Source organism: Pelobates fuscus, chromosome 7 (assembly GCF_036172605.1).
Source record: "Pelobates fuscus isolate aPelFus1 chromosome 7, aPelFus1.pri, whole genome shotgun sequence".
NCBI classification, from domain to species: domain Eukaryota; kingdom Metazoa; phylum Chordata; class Amphibia; order Anura; family Pelobatidae; genus Pelobates; species Pelobates fuscus.
This window is the reverse complement of record NC_086323.1, coordinates 49,297,824-49,315,113: the sequence shown is the minus strand read 5'-3', so window position 1 is coordinate 49,315,113 and position 17,290 is coordinate 49,297,824. Positions and strand designations below refer to the sequence as shown.

General features: G+C 37.9%; 1 protein-coding gene across 2 annotated transcripts in view; it reads left to right on the top strand.

Annotated features, from left to right (window-relative positions):
• TNR (tenascin R) overlaps nucleotides 1-16,982 on the top strand; it is a 450,249-nt gene extending 433,267 nt beyond the window's left edge. For both annotated transcript variants that reach the window (XM_063428241.1, XM_063428240.1), the window contains exons 17-23: nucleotides 2,601-2,731; nucleotides 3,555-3,687; nucleotides 6,496-6,647; nucleotides 7,493-7,589; nucleotides 12,279-12,440; nucleotides 12,581-12,744; nucleotides 15,367-16,982. In XM_063428241.1, coding sequence (XP_063284311.1) covers nucleotides 2,601-2,731; nucleotides 3,555-3,687; nucleotides 6,496-6,647; nucleotides 7,493-7,589; nucleotides 12,279-12,440; nucleotides 12,581-12,744; nucleotides 15,367-15,477 — 950 coding nt within the window. In that variant the 3' untranslated portion in view covers nucleotides 15,478-16,982. The remainder of the gene's footprint in view (nucleotides 1-2,600; nucleotides 2,732-3,554; nucleotides 3,688-6,495; nucleotides 6,648-7,492; nucleotides 7,590-12,278; nucleotides 12,441-12,580; nucleotides 12,745-15,366) is intronic.
• Nucleotides 16,983-17,290: the final 308 nt, after the last annotated feature.

Below are 17,290 nucleotides of genomic sequence, written 5' to 3'. Positions count from 1 at the left end.
TGAGGAAGCAGCACTACGACTCATAGTCAACGGTCTCTCATTGAAGTAACTTCAAAGTCACCACACATACCCCTAGACAATCTGACCATACATAAGTTTGTAACATTATACTTGTATTATAACTATACAAATTGTGCATTTGTTCCATTGCCACATGTTTGCATCACAAAATATTTTTGCTATGGCTGTTGTGGCTAAGCAAATTGTTATGTCAATAACTGCACTCAATAATAAAGAATTAAAAAAAAAAAATATATATATATATATATATATAGTACAGTTATAGAACATAAAACGTAACTGTATATATAGATGGATATACTAGGATGAATGCTTAAACAGAAAAGTTTTAGCTGATTCATCTCTGACTTAATGGGTTTGAAAGTTCTCAAGTGTTGGAGTAGAAAGGCTGTATATGACTTGTCTTAGTGTGCACACTAGGTACTAGCATAAGGTATAAACATGCCTACAGTTGGCAGCAAGATGGAATGTGGGATGTTAGGAGTTCCCTAGGGCAACATGGACCCTGATTGTTAATATTTTTTATATTCAATGGATGGGGAATAGACCAAGTATGAGATAAGTGGATTTGGTTGGCGAGAAGTCTTGCTGACATTTTGTACCATATTCATATAATGGCAATCTTATTTTATGTAAGATGTTTGAGTGCAAGGCAGAGAACCAGATAAAAAGACGCAAAGGGGTTTAATTCCCTTGGCTGTGAATAGTGACGGACTGTCAAGGGAATTTTAGATTTCAGGAGAAATACTCAAAAGTTTTTCCAGCTCATTAAAATTACGATGGTGCTTGAATGAAAAAGTCTATTAAATGTGGCAGAAGGAGGTTAAGAAATGCTATTCTAGACAACGACACAGCCAATTAACCAAATGAAAACTTTACTGCAGTATTCTATGTAATAATAATTAAAGGATGTTCTTACAGAGTGAATACTATCATCCGCTCCATCTGCAAGACGTAGCTCATTTGGTTTTAGTTTGACTTCCATAAATATCAACCTCGATTTTATATATATTTTATTGTATACTTTCCAATTGGTTTAATATTTTTGTATAATTTTTTTAAATAATCTTTTCAAAATATTAAAATATTAAAGAACATATAATGATATGCAAAAATATATTAATATATGAAAAAAATATTAAAATATTTTTTAAAATATTGAATCATTTTAAAAGCTAATGCAAAAAATATTAAGTCAAGACCATAATTCTTTACATAAAGCCATCTTTATTTTTATTAAAAGGATTCCTTCTTCTATGTCAAGAATATCTATTGGAAAAAAAAACTATTGAGTAATAACAAAAGGTGAATAACTCAAGCAAATCCTGTGTGTCCAACTTGCATTGTAAGGAGACCCAGTTCTATATTACTGCTACATAATGCAAATGTTTCACTCATTATGGGAAATGTATCCGTATCATAAAACATAATAGCTCCTTACGGAACAAAAGTGTTAAAGTTCTACTGTATTAAAACAGAAACAGAGGTGTAAGGGACATGATTAGTACAAGATAAACCCTTGTGTGTTCCACACTCATCTTGGACCTCGAAATTTTAAGTGATGGAAGATAAAAACTTCAATCTATTTCATTTTATTGAATAGGCAACGAGATAATTAAAGGTCTTGTATCTCCTTCCGGACATCCATTTTGAATGAGCAACAAGAAAAAAAGAATTCATGGAAGCCCATGGAATTTACCGTACAAGATAATTCTAGCAATGCTGTTAATCAGAGTTTTTTTTATTAGGTGAAATTCTGATAATTAGATACTTATTGTGGCACATTGTAAAGTCTGCTCTGCTGTTACGTACCGAGAATAAAATGATCTCAGTGCTTATTCTTGGTCATAAACCTTAAAATAACAAGCTAAGATAGTTGTTGTCTGGTGACAAACTAATTGTAAGTATCTGATGCACATTGATGGTAAAATGCTGTATGTTATCCCCATAGCATTCACAGATGTTGTTCTGCGATTGTCATTGCTCTATATAGTGACATTGAATCAAATAGTCGCAGATAAATGAATTCAAATGTGATGGCTTAGGTAGCTTATTCTATTTTAGTCCCATAATAGCCTGTACAATACTGTTTGTGAATCTAAGAACCAGATGGCGCATATTCTTAATGGTAAAATAATCTTCCATTCATGATTATTTCCTAATCACAGCCTGAACTGCAGGCTTTTTCAGAAGAATTTTTAATTTTCTTTTACATAGTCTTTGCATGCTGAGGAACTTTGAAATTATATTATGGAAAGACATAATTCAAGACACTGCTCGAACGTCACATAATGATATTAAGGCAGTGTGCGTTTCCTCTACAACACTGATCATGAAGCCAATAATTAAATAATAACAAAATATTGACAAGATGATTGCATAGTTTGTCAAGTGTAATAAAAAGCATGATTGTAGATGCTTCCATTCTATTAAGCACAAGATATTAGAATTCACTGAAGCATAATAGATAAAGAGGGCAATTATGCATCCTCTTTTATTGATCATCACTGTAAATATGTTGGGCTTTTAAAATAAAATAATATAATTGGCATTTCATCTCCTCTTTTATGCTTTTGCAGTTCTGGATCCACCAATGAATTTGACAGCCACGGAGGTAGCAAGGACAAGTGCTTTAGTCTCATGGCAACCACCCATTTCAACGATCGAGAACTATGTTCTGTCATATAAATCCACTAATGGGACTCGGAAGGTGAGTTGAAAAATAACACCATTAAAAAGAGTCACAAAATCTCCTTTAATAAAGGCTCTGTTACAGACCAACCTAGTCATATGCACATTCAATATCATAATATTTTTTAACAGCCTGATCAAGATAGCAGAATTTATTTATTTGGATGAACCGGGATACAGTCTAGGAAACGTTACCGTTTATTCTCCATAAAGTCATTAGGTAATACAGATCATGCCAAGGTCAATAAAAGGAACTTTTTAAAAAACAGTTCTAGAGTAAAGTGTTAAATATAGTGTAGCCAGCATGAACATTGGTTTCCAGCTCCAGTTGTTACAACATTTTCAGATAGTGCTCTTTACAAATTGCAAATAATTTTGGGTTCAGATACAAGCTGTGTATCCATTGGCATCTTTGTGAACAAACTAGCTGAGCTGTGAGCTACTCGTCGAGTTCATAGTTGCGTAGCGGCCAATTTTAAAGATGCCTTAAATTTTAGCACCCTATTTGAACTTTATAACTCTATAAGCACAAGTGTTCTAGATCAACTTTAGAAATCATGTTGAGTGACCAGATGTGTCTGATCTTATCTCATTACACACTACCCTGTGATTCAGCAGCACTGAATTAAGAAAAGAAAATGCAGTTGGTAACGTTAGGAATGGGCAGCATGGCCATAAACAGGTGCCATGTCTGTTAAAACAAATCCAACACGTAGTCATAGGTTTCAAAACCGTGTTTAACATTTATGTGTGAAATTTATTTTTAATGTGAACCTTGTATAGCATGTTGAACATGCAGAACACGTTGGAAAAGATACGTCTGTGGTCTTTTTCCTTCTCAGGAACTGATTGTGGATGCTGAAGACACATGGATCCGTCTGGAAGGTCTGTTGGAGAATACTGAGTACACCGTGACTATCTTATCAGTACAGGATGGGGAGCGAAGCTCTATGATTCAGACTGTGTTCATCACTGGTTAGTATTTTATTACATGCTTGGTCTGACTCTTCAACCTAAGTATTGCTCAGTTATGTAAAGACTATATATGTGTATATATATATATATATATAGTTCTTCCACAACATTAAAACCACTGACAGGTGAAGTGATTATCATCGATTATACTGTTACAATGGCCAGTTCTTGAATTTCATGTTTTGGAAGCAGGAAAAATGGGCAAGCATATAAGAACTGAGTGATTTTGACGAGTGCCAAATAGTGATGGCTAGACAACATGGTCAGAGCAACTCCAAATTGGCAAGTCTTGTGAGATGTCCGTGGGAATTCAGTGGTTAGTACCTACCCAAAGTGGTGCAAAAAGGACCGGCGTCAGAGTCATGGGTACCCAAGGCTCATTGTTGCACACGTGGAGCGAATGTTAGCTTGTCTGGTCTGATGAAGAGAAGACCTACTGTAGCTCAAATTGCTGAAACTAATGTTGGCCATGATAGAAAGGTGTCAGAATACACAGTGCATCATACTACCACCTACCTAGAGATTGTTGCAGACCACATACACCGCTTCATGGCAGTGGTGTTCCGTGATGGCAGTGGCCTCTTTCAGCAGGGTAATGCACCCTTCTACACTGCAAAAATTGTTCAGGAATGGTTTGAGGAGCATGACAAAGAGTTCAAGGTATTGCCTTGGCCTCCAAATTCCCCAGATCTCAATTCGATTGAGCATCTGTTCGATGTTCTTGAACAACAAATCCAATCCATGGAGGCTCCACCTTACAACTTGAAGGACTTAAAGGATCTGCTGCCAATGCCTTGGTGCCAGATAACACAGAACACATTCAGAGGTCTTGCGAAGTCCATTAATTGATGTATCAGAGCTGCTTTGGCAACATGAGGGAGACTTACATGATATTAGGCAGGTGGTTTAATGATGTGTGTAACGGATTGCCTGGCACACCGTCTGAGTACCTCCGTTGAAGGATGCTCCTAGCGCTTCCGGAGGGCTCCAAGCACTCTAGCAGACACCACAACCACCGCAGGCCAAATCTCTCTTCTTTCAGAGCGAAGCAGGAACAAGCTCTTAAAAGAGCTTAGGAGTGATTATAGCAAGGGAATATGCAGAGCATAGCAATCCCTTGTAGCAGATTCCCCCAATAAGAGATGGAACTCCAAATTGAGGGTGAAGTAGAACTGAAGCTTTAATCCAACACTCTGCTTTTATGCACATTTTACACACATAGTACTGCCCACAGGGTTTTGCAGAACAACCAATCAATACGTACAATACACTCAGACACTCCCAGCAATTACACACAAAATCATCCCAGGAAATACACAATTTTACACAATATTCATAACTTAAAAGTATGCATCACACTTACATTTTCAGAATCAGCATACTCCAAATACAAACATATGTCAAAATCATACAAATTTGTCCAGTGTTTCAAAGGTTAGTTGGAAATCCCTTTTTGACCAACTGCAAGCATGGCTTGGGTGTGGTAAGCCAATTATCTCCAGCATACAGAAAATATCTCCATTTACAACAACAGTAAAAACACATCAAAATACATAATTCCTATCATACTGAACAGAACCCCCACATCCAACCTATCCCCAGATAGCTTGGATCTGAGCAATCAATATATCCGAACAGTGCTCAGATCCCACGAACAGAATAAAATCGCCATGGGGTTTAAGTTTAACAAGGGCCATACACAGTCCAATAGAAGTCCATAAGCCCCAAATGCTGTTTTTAAAGTGCCCAATCTCCCAGGGGCCATAGTCCCAAGGCATGAGGCTGGCAATCAGTCCCCTCCAAAAACCAGTGGCGAGGTCCCTTTCGCCACAATGTGGCTGATCAGTGTGTGTGTATATATATATATATATATATATATATATATATATATACATATATATATATATATATATATATATATATATATATACATACATATATATATTTATAAAGTGCCAACAAGTTCCGTAGCGCTGCACAATGGGTGGACTAACAGACACGTATTTGTAACCAAACGAGTTACACACAGGAACAGAGGGATTGAGGGCCCTGCTCAATGAACTTACATGCTAGAGGGAGTAGGGTATAGTGACACAAAAGGTAAGGGTAGGGTAGAAAAGTAGGTTGCTAGGATAGTGTTCATTGAGGGCTTAGTGTTTTTTTTATGACAGTTGCAGAAGCGGAATCAGGGTGCAGGGAGGTTAAGCTGTTCATAGATTAATTGATATGCTTTCCTAAAGAGGTAAGATTTCAAAGATTTTTTGATGGAGTGGAGTTTGGGTGAAAGTCTAACAGAGAGGGGAAGGATGTATCATAGGAACCGTGCAGCCCTAGAGAAGTCTTTAAGGTGAGCATCAGAGGTAGGAGTACGAACAGAGGTTAGACATAGGTCTCCGGCAGAGCGTAGGGGCCTAGATGGAACATATTTGTGTATTAGTGAGGATAAGCAGGTCAGAGCAGCATTGTTTAGAGATTTGTAAGCAAGTATCAGGATCTTAAATTGAGTCCTATATCTTACGGGAAGCCAATGTAGGGACTGAGAAAGGGGGGGAGACGTGGGAGGTGCGGGCGGACAAGAAGTTGAGCCTCGCTGCCGCATTCATTATAGACTGTAACGCGGCAAGTTGGGAACACGTAAGACCACTGAGAAGCGCATTACAGTAGTTAAGGTGAGAGAGGAATAATAATAATAATAATAATACACATACATGTTATACATAAATATTCACTGTTACCATGTACCACCCATCCCATCCTCAAGGTAGGGTTCAGGTCGAGCAATTCTAAATGCAATGTTTCTCTCTGCAGAGGGGAGATTGTTTTCTTATCCTCAGGACTGTGCCCAACACTTGCTGAATGGAGACACCCAGAGTGGTGTGTATACCATCTATATTAACGGAGAACAGAGTCAAAGTGCAGCAGTCTACTGTGATATGGTTACCGATGGGGGAGGCTGGATCGTAAGTCAACAATTTGGGGTTGAGTGTGTAGAGCATGACACTATGCTGACTTATGAATATCTCTAAATAGATTACTTAATAAAATGTCTTTGTCACTCAGAGGGTTAATTCTAGTAATTTCCTGTAAAAATTAAATTTTCATTAATTATCTAGATTCCAACAGACATAGATTGATTTGTTTATTTACAAAAGTCAATTATTCTTTTGCAATGCTCTATAGGATTCTACATCCATTTAGAACCAAACTAGGACAGGTGATACATTTAGGACAGGTTTTGTGTTTTTTTTTAAACTATGCGTAGGCTTAGAGTGCAAGGTGAGTGGGAAACAGATCAAGATGTTTAATTGGTTCCAACAAAATCAATTTTGAGTTGGAACCACTGAATCCATTTAGTGTTTAGTAACACCGTTACAATAATACAGAAAAAAAACACTGACAACATTTTCAAACGCAGTTATGCTATTTAATAATTGCTGTTACTGTAAAAGTGATTATTAAATATCATAACTGCCGTCGAAAATGTTGTCCATTTTTTTTTTTGTGTTGTTATTTTTTTGCATTGAAGGAAATCGAATAAAAACCATCTGTCTATTTTTTAAACCTTCATATTTATTTTACTGAATTGTTCTTCAAGATTGCTTTATACATGGCTTAAGTATTCATATAGTTCTTTTTGCACAACACTTATAGTGTTTATATTAAACCTTTTATGACAACCGCTTTATGACACGCAGCATTGGCAAATCATTTCATGAAGGTATTTAATATACTCCAAGCTTCATTTCATCTTTTAATATGTGGATATTTCTTTTGTATTTCCCTTCTGTGTCAACGTCCCTTCCAGGTGTTTCAGCGACGTCAAAATGGACTAACAGATTTTTTCCGAAAATGGTCCGATTATAGAGTGGGTTTCGGCAACCTTGAAGATGAGTTTTGGCTGGGTGAGTTATGTCTGGAACATATTCATGCTGCAAATAATAAAGGCATAATCCAGGATTCCAGATTCTACAAGTGGCCACATATAATTGCTTAGATAACAGATCATAATAATTCCTTGCATTCTCTCACTATAGAGACATTCGTAAAACGGATGAAACAGCTCATCAAATCAATTAAGGAAAGAATTAGCAATCTATTCAAGAGCATAATTGGCAGTTGCAAACATAATTGGACTTGTCTGATGGTCTCGATACCGTGCCATTGCAAGCTAATGTTATGGTGAAATAATATGTTTCCACTGAGATCAGTAAAGAAATTTAAAAAATTACCAACGAGGTAATAAAGTCTTCTAATCTATGGAACCTGTGCTTTGTCTGGTTCACAATCTTGATTATAAACAAATAAAAAACACACCAAGGCAGCTATTTTAACAAGGGTCCAAATTATGAAAATGGCAGTAAATAGGCAAACTATTTTTCAATAGTTAAACTAGCTCATTAAGCCATTGTTCAGTCTTAATGTTAAAAAACTATGTTATGCTCCTCCCATGTCAAACAGGTATATCTTGCTCTGAGGAAGGTAGTGATATTAGTAAACAATTTACTGTAGGCAGTTGTTGGTGGACTGATGTCTATGAGGTGGGTGTTTCATCAAGCTAAAAATAGCTGGAGACTCTTCATGTAGTTGTTCTGGTAAGTATAGTAATATACTAAACTAATATACTACTGTCTAATATAGTAATAGTAATATGTGATACTACTGTATTTACAGCCTAGGAACACCTCTAGTGGTCACACCTTAGATGCCATTCAACATCTCCATGCTCTGCATGGAGACACTGATCGCTCCCCATAGAGCTGCATTTGATCAGTGCATCTCTATGAGGCTGATATACTAGAGGGGTGTTTGGCTCGACCTCGCCCCCAGCCCCCGCTGCACATCCTTGACTGAGATCAACAGAATTGACAACCTCAGCCAATCCAATGCTTTCCTATGTGAATTCTGATGATGTCAGCCAAGGAGGCGGATTGAGGGTGGGGCTAGTGCAGTCCAGTACAGAGCTGGAAATAAAGTGAGCTTTATATTATTTAAGGGGGAAAGTGGAGCTAAACTGTGGGGGGTGCTAAACTGTGTTTTTAACAGTATAGGGTTCAAAATACATGTTTTTTAATTCATCATGTTGAACAGACTTATTTTGTTTTCCTTTGCTTTGTGTTTTTTTTTTCCATTTTATTATGATATATATATACAATTACAATATATAATCAGGTCAGAGCAATACAATGCGTGCAAAATTATAGATACAGTAAACTGCATGGATTTCCAATAGATGAGGAATGTTCAAACACTGTTTCGATGGGACAGGTTCACAGAATTATATTATATAATAAAAGGAAATGTGGAGTTAAATAAAAAAAAATGCTACTACTTTAACTAATTTAAATATTTGAATATAAAGCCCCTTTATGAAATCACTTACATTCGAATATCAAAATTTGCATATATTATGTAAGGACAGGTGCAAACACTGATCAGCACACCATTCCAATCTCTTAACCCTGTAGAACACATACTCTCTCCCTACAAATAGCTATATATCACACACCAATATTATATACTTAGATTTATGTTTTAATTTTAATTTTTCACTATTTGTGTTTCATTTTCATCTACACACCTCATACCACTAACCTGAATCCAAATATGACCATACTATTATCCTTAATAACCCTTTTCTCACTCCAATTTTGTTCACATCACTACCACCATAAGCACACACCTCAAACTGGAAAACAAATTGCTATAACGTATCTGCCGAGTGCTGGTGGAGAGTTATAAAAAATAGTCTCCCTACCCCCACCTCACAAAATAATAAAAGTATCACATTCACTCTATGGCCAAACAATAATTATGTCCAAATTCCTATGCCTTATGTTACTTGCCCTTGCAAATGATATGGAGTCTAACCCTGGTCCCCCCAGCTATTTCTAGTCCTAATCTCCCCACTCAAAAAGGCCTCTCTTTTGTGCACTGCAACATCTGTAGCTTATTCCCTAAACTGGATGCACTGCAAGCCTGGTGTTCCCATTACAAACCAAAAAACATTGTACTCTCAGATTCATGGTTAACAACTAAAATACCAGCCTCCACCATTGCAATACAGGGTTATTCATGTTTTATAAATGACAGAGCAAAGAGAGGAGGGGGCATTGTTATTTATGTTGACATGTCTATAAAATTTACTCCTTTAAAACACTATAACTCTTAATAATTTAAAAATGAAAAACCAGTGTGGACCAGATCAAGTCCCAGCAATGTTGTTGAAGCTCACTGCGCCAGCAATTGCTAAACCTGTCACTACCCTTATCAATGAATCCCTGGTGTCAGGATACATACCCAAACGTTGGAAGACTGCAAAGGTTGGACCTGTCCATAAAAGTGGTACTTTGGTATCTAACTATTGCCCGATATCATTGGTCCCTGTATTGTCATAAATCTTGGAAGAATGCGTCCACACGCAACTATGTGAATATTATCAACGATCAAATTATCTAACCCCTGATCAATCAGGCTTTCGTCCAAATCATTCAACTTTGACTGCCCTCTTAAAAGTTTGCAATGACATCCAAATTGGCATGAAACAAAGAGACTAAACTGGAGCTATTTTCATTGATTTTGCCAAGGCCTTTGACACAGTAGACCATGGCATTCTTTTGCAAAAACGTAAAAACTCAGGCATTGGTGATCGTCCGCTAACCTGGTTTCAATCATATGTTTCAGACCGATTGCAACATGTGTCCATTTCTGATAGCGCTTCCGTCCCTCTTCCAGTCACATGTGGTGTTCCCCAAGGCTCCATACTCCGTGCCCTGCTAGTCACATTATTTATAAATGATCTGCCTAACGTCTGCAAATCCTCAACTGTACACATGTATGCAGACGACCCTGTACTCTACGCTAGTAAACACAAGTAACCGCAGCTTGAGGCTGTGCTCCAAAACCAATTCACAGAGGGAGAAAAGTGGATAGCAGATAACAAACTCTTCCTAAACACTGACAAAACTGTTACAATGATCTTTGGAACTGTACCTAAATTACGTAAACTACAAAATCAACAATTGTGTATCAGAACAAATTCAAATAGCACACTGACAGCAGTCTTTTAAATATCTAGGTATTTTGCTAGACCCCAATCTATCCTTTGGCCTTCACATTGAAAAAATATCTTCAAAACTTTACCCAAAACTAGGCGCCCTGTACAGAAACAATTCCCTAAGCCCTACAGTAAGGAAACAGTGCAACAAATGCTAATGCCGGTCAGTTTGGGGATGTAGTGTATGCACCCACAACGCAAACCCACCTTAATAAACTTAAGACGTTATATAATTTGTTCTGCCGCTTTGTACTAGAATGTAATTACTTTACCCACCACTGTGACATGTTAAAAGGGCTAAACTGGCTGTCGCTGGAATCCCGACGCACTTTTCATCTTTCCAGTTTTGTGCATAAGAGCATTTCTGGGAACCTCCCACCCTACCTGAGTAGAATGCTCTCCCTAGCTGTTCCCACCTTCTAAAACCTCCGATCCAGTACAATATAGTTTGTATATTGTATTTTTATAATATTGTATCCTATTGTAACAATGCAATGTTTTGTGGACCCAGGACATACTTGAAAATGAGAGAAATCTCAATGTATCCATTCTGGTCAAATATTTTTTAAATAAATAAATACATCTCTGTTCAATTTCAGGAACCTCTGGGTTACATATACACTGATCAATAATATATGTTAATAAAACGCCTTGGGCTTTAATATTTCTATTGGTTTTACCCATCATTTTACCGTGTCGTTACACATAACATATTGTTCTCAGTGACAACAGCAGCATGTACCTGAGCTTCAAATTAGGCCAGATAACATTACCATTGCACAGGTAGAAAGGGGGGAAAACATGCAATCGAATTCTGTTACATATTCTGCAGAGAGTTGGCTTACGGGCGCTAAGAAAAATCAGCCGTAATCATGTACTGTATCAATGGTAATTGCCCTCTCTGTGTGAAAGCTGATAAGAACGTCATATCAATCACACAAAAGCCTGTTATTAATAGTCCTGGCCGGCGAACCTATATAATCGGACCCTAAGCTTATTATCATTAACAATTTCCCTGAAAACTACAATTTCAATGGTTGCTTATACAATGCATTGCATATATCATTGTAAGATAGGCTGTAAGAGGCGGTCATTGTGTTTCAAGTACTTTATACGCTCCAGATGAAGGTGTAATTGGATAGTAAAATGCTGCTTTTAGCACAGAAAAACAAGCATTACCTATGCTTAGTCTATTTTGTGTTCACATAATTTTCTAGTTCCACACATGTCAAGGGCACTGTAATGCTATAACCCAAGAATAAAATGTTCTGCCATTAGATCAGTTCAGCGTAGCCTTGATAGCTTAATGCACAAGGGGTGATGCTGCGTAAAACACAATAATACGTATGTAAATTATCTACAGTGAACATTTATGGATGGAACGTTGAAAGTGCAATGAAAATGAAATGGCTAAAGAGTTCCTCCAAAATCCTCCTGTGGCTATTTGGAAAATTACATGTTAGATATGATGTTGCTGCAATGATTATTTTTAGAGTTTGCTACGGGTCGTAAGCTGTCAATTTTTTCTGCTAAACAGGATTGGACACTCTGCACCAGCTGACTTCTCAAGGCAGATATGAACTCCGAATTGACATGCGTGATGGTCAAGAGAGGGTATATGCATATTACAACAAATTCTATGTGGGAGATCCACGCAGTATGTACAAGTTGCGTATTGGGGACTACAATGGTACTGCAGGTATATACCAATGTTTCAGAATCCTCCAGGACATTTATATTTATATATCATAGCATATAACAGCTTGTTGTATTGCATCAAGGAAATACTAATTATTGCTTGAATTCTGAAATGTTCTTTTTATATTTTTTTTCTTGAAGGAGATTCCCTTTCCTACCACCAGGGGCGCCCTTTCTCCACCAAAGACAGAGACAATGATGTTGCTGTGACAAATTGTGCCTCGTCCTATAAAGGAGCGTGGTGGTTCAAGAACTGTCACCGAACTAACCTGAATGGAAAGTATGGAGAGTCCCGACACAGTCAGGTAACAATCATGTTAATAGGAAGAATATTTTTTTTTTTTAAAGGTAAAGGGGGATACCTTTTATTGGAAAAATATTTTGCATTGAATTGCAAGCTTTCAACACCACTAAAACCCCTTCTTCTGGTATTTTATACAATTATTGTGTGCTACCATTTTATACAAGATTTAAAAAACATAAGACTAAATAATCATTAATGAAAACTATATACAAAACCATAATTATTGCCAATGTAACAAAATATATCAAGCCCTTATGGACAAATTCTGAACTCCAAAATTGCCCTTGCCCCCCCCCCCCCCCCCCCCAGGTGTCTCATCCCCCCTAGCCCTTCCATATGTCTTATTCACTCCCTCGTCAACACATCAATGTGTCTCATTCCCCCAGCCCGTCCATGTGTTTTCCCCCCTACTCCTCCATGTATCTCACCCAGCCCCTCTATGTGTCTCATTCTCACCCCCAGTCCCTCCATGTGTCTGATTACCCCAAACACCTCTATGTGTCTCATCCCCCACACCCATCTATGTGTCTAATTTACCCCCACCTTCCATGTGTCTCATTCCACCCCATCCATCCATGTGTCTCATGCCCCCAGCACCTCCATGTGTCTTTTACCTCCTCTAGCCCCTCCATGGGTCTCATTCTCCCTCAGCCCCTCAATGTGTCTCATTCCTTATGCCACCAGCCCCTCCATATGTCTCATTTCATTCTATGAGCCCCTCCATGGGTCTACCTGACACCCCAGCCCCTCCATCGGTCCCCCCCCCCCTCATTTACCTGCTCACATTACACTAGTCTGACAGGAAAGACTCTCTCAGTGAGCACCTCCTATCAGAGCTACCCTGCTTGACCACACTACACATAGCAGCAGGGGGGGAACAGCACTCCCTTCCTACTGGTCACCAAACACCAGCGGTCCACGGTCACAGGGCCGCAGCTGTGGCCGCAACCCCTGCGACCGTGGTAGTTACGCCACTGATGAGGAGGGATTTAACACTGTTCACACCAAAATGTAAGGTTGTGTCAATACATCCTTACAGCGTTAAAACCCAGCATAGTTAGGACGTAACCACATGTCCTAACATCGTGAAGTGGTTGATATATAAAATAAAACAGAAATACAAGACATCTGTATACATACATAAAGATATCATCAGTCAACCATTTCTGCTGAAGGCATACATATCTAAAATGATGCCAGCAAAACACCACTCATGTATAAATAAGATTTCCTAAAGCATATTCCCAGGTCCATCACTAGGTGGTTCAATAAACCACCTTGTAATCTGACTTGAGATTCACAGTATTAACTAGCTTAGTATATTAAAAGACCTTGAGGTGGAGATTTCCGCTCTGGCATATCATTAAGCTTGTGCGTCCCCGTTATACTGTTTTCTGTACTTATCTAACAAGCACAGCTGAGTTCCAATTACATCTCTATTATATTGGTAAAATCAATGAAAATGATATATTGTGTACAAATGCACACATAACTATCTTGTGCCGAAAGATGTTTAATTACATTTGAAAGCATTCTGCATTGATAAGACCATCTGTGATATTTTAATTAATCTACGGAACTTGTTAAAAAATTACTGTGTGCGCGTGCACATCGTATGTTTGTATAGATGGAGAGACAAGCAGACAGACAGACAAATAAACGGTCTGGACGAACAATTTAGAAATTTGTGTACTTGTGGATAATGTGTTAGGTGTGATAGGATAATTTAAAAAAAAATTCTTTAAAAATCACAACCATGTAATTGTTTGATTAATAGATCTAATCCACTGCATTACACAATGCATGTTTGTTCTTACTATTAATAAGCCTTTTTTTTTTTTTAAATGTATGCTTTGACCACCAGAAAAAAAAACTATTTCTAAAGGTTTACTCAAAAATGTAAGCATTTGAAATAGCTTATCCAACAATATTAAACTGAGACCTTTATGTGGATATGTTAGTGTGCAATAATAAAATTGAGGTATAGAAAAATTCTACAGTTATCAGAGCTAGAGCTTATGACATCGATCTAATAAACTTTTGAAATGATTCAATACTGTTAGAAAAACTATCCAAATTATTTATCTACAAAAATGTCCATAGACTTTAATAGAGGCATCTGCAGATAAATCATTTGGAATGTTTTTTAACAGTACTGAATCATTTCATAAGCTTATTATATGAAGGTCTATATTGGATTGTCTAGCTGACATATATGACCCTGAATACATGTCTCTTCTAAAGAAAATTTCCAAAGATAAGAGCTGAACTGTATGAATGATATGCACTGGTCACTTTTCTCTTCCCAGACATTTTTTTGATATATTAAAGAGGACTATTATTGGGCAATCATATTGTGAATTGGTAAGCGCAACAAAAAATAGATTTAATTATCTGACTCTTTTTTGTTAAATGCACACATTTTGCTCATTTTGCCCCAATACGTCGAAGCCCTGTAGTTTCAAAATGAAACATTTATGTGAATTTTCCCTTGTTTGTCCAATTACCCAATTACTGTAATCCCAAAGGGTTATGGAATTTCAGACCATGGTTTTAGGTATGTTAATACAGTTTATCTAACTGAATTTCACGCATCCCTCTAATTCCTTTCTTTGCTTTACAGGGAATAAACTGGTATCACTGGAAGGGCCATGAGTTTTCCATCCCATTTGTGGAAATGAAGATGAGACCGTACAAGCAACGGGCTATGAAAAAGAGATCCATCCAGCTCTGAGCGTCTCTCGCCTATTTAGCACAGAGATCTCCACACCCTGTTTATCTAGTGCTGTCCCCATTCATACCCACAAGCCCAGCACTGCCATTCTTACAACACTCAAACCAGCCATCATTCACCTGTCACCCATATGCCTTTGTCCTACATTGACCTCATACCACACTTTTGTTCAGTGCCAACATTCTCCAAAAAGTTTTGCTCCTGTACTTACCAGCACACACTCCGTTGTAAAGCCCATGCTGGTTGGATGAATACCTGCCTCTTTCCAACTCTTTTTATTGTCCGACTATCCCATCACCCTCAGACAGCCTTGCAAGCAGTAGCCTTAGTCCAACAACTGCCGGAGGACTGCTGGCTGTTAACCTTGATATTGACTTTCCACCACAGTATCATGTTCAAAACTATTAATTTATATGCATTTATCTGACTTCTGTATTCATATTTTATTTTTGCTCTACTTCCAGCAGCTACTAATATTTCCTTCCATGTCAGTTCCTGAATTCTTGGCTTGTTTTAATTATCTAATGCTAGTCTTAACCCTCTGCACATGGACTTGGCACAGTGCACCTGTCGACTTCCTTTGTGTTCTGTGCGACCAGCAGTCTTTTTTTTCTCTCCTTTTACTACCCAAGAGAACTAATATTCTTACTACTCTGAAGAATAATGGTCTTGTTAACAAATGGTGTGCCAAAACTCTAGCCTTTTTCCTTGTGTAGCTCCAAATCCTTTTGATGAATGGAGATTTCTCTATATAGTTTCCTATCTATTGCAATGGGAGGGGGAGATATTGCTTTCATGAAGCCGAAGACAAAGCAGCCCAGGACGCACCCCTTCTCATTCCAACATCCTTGACGTCAGTCTAGATCCTTCCTGTGGGATCAAGCATTGCTCATAATTGGTCAAAAGGCACAGAGGTGCCTTATTGCCTTACAAACTAGGGGTTGAAATGGGATGGGCTCGATACTAATCATGTTTCTTACAAGTAACCAAATCTAGTGTTTTTTTATGTGTTTCTCTATTTTCATCATTATTATTTATGTTGCTCTGTTCTTCTAGTACAAAAATTCTTGTCCAACAGTATACGTACGCCGGGACTCATGTATATCAATAGCAAATCTGATTTTAAAATTCTAAACATGGAGCAATCCGCACAGAGATTCCATCGGTTTCCATGGTATTTGCTCCATTTGCAGAACCTCTGTGCCAGTTTTGCTCTTTATACATGGCTTCCCCTTGTTTCTTAAAGCTTGGCAGCATGGCACCAAATGAGGTGATCGCATTTAATCCCATTGCCGTGGTGACAGAATGCATTCAGAGCAAAAACAAAAAAAAAGAAGGTTCGGAATGCAGGTACTAACTGCCACAGTAAGGACTGCAGAGAGAGGTGCCTGTGAAAGGGTTAACTGCCTTCTTTTTATCTTGTATCTCTAGTCCTGGATGCTATTAGCCGATGTATAGACCCTTTTTTAATGCATTTTCTATACGTTATTAAAAGATTCCTATGGGATGATAGCTGTGTGTTTGACTTTCTTTCTTGCGAAGGCTATAGAGTGTCATCTAACTCTAGTGCAATCTTCCGAACATCATTTCACTAACAACTTTCCATTCAGAGAACCTTCTCCCTGGAGCTTTCATTGCGGCAACAACAGGAGAAGTAATACTCCACTGATTCATCCAGATCTATTCTGTCAACTCTTCCTTTTTCATAGCGGGCAATGCATTATTCTGGTTTGTCCCCATGGCCTTCAGTAAATGACTCCATTAAAGCTTCTCTGATTTAAAGATTTCTGGCACATTACTGCCATTTTAACCA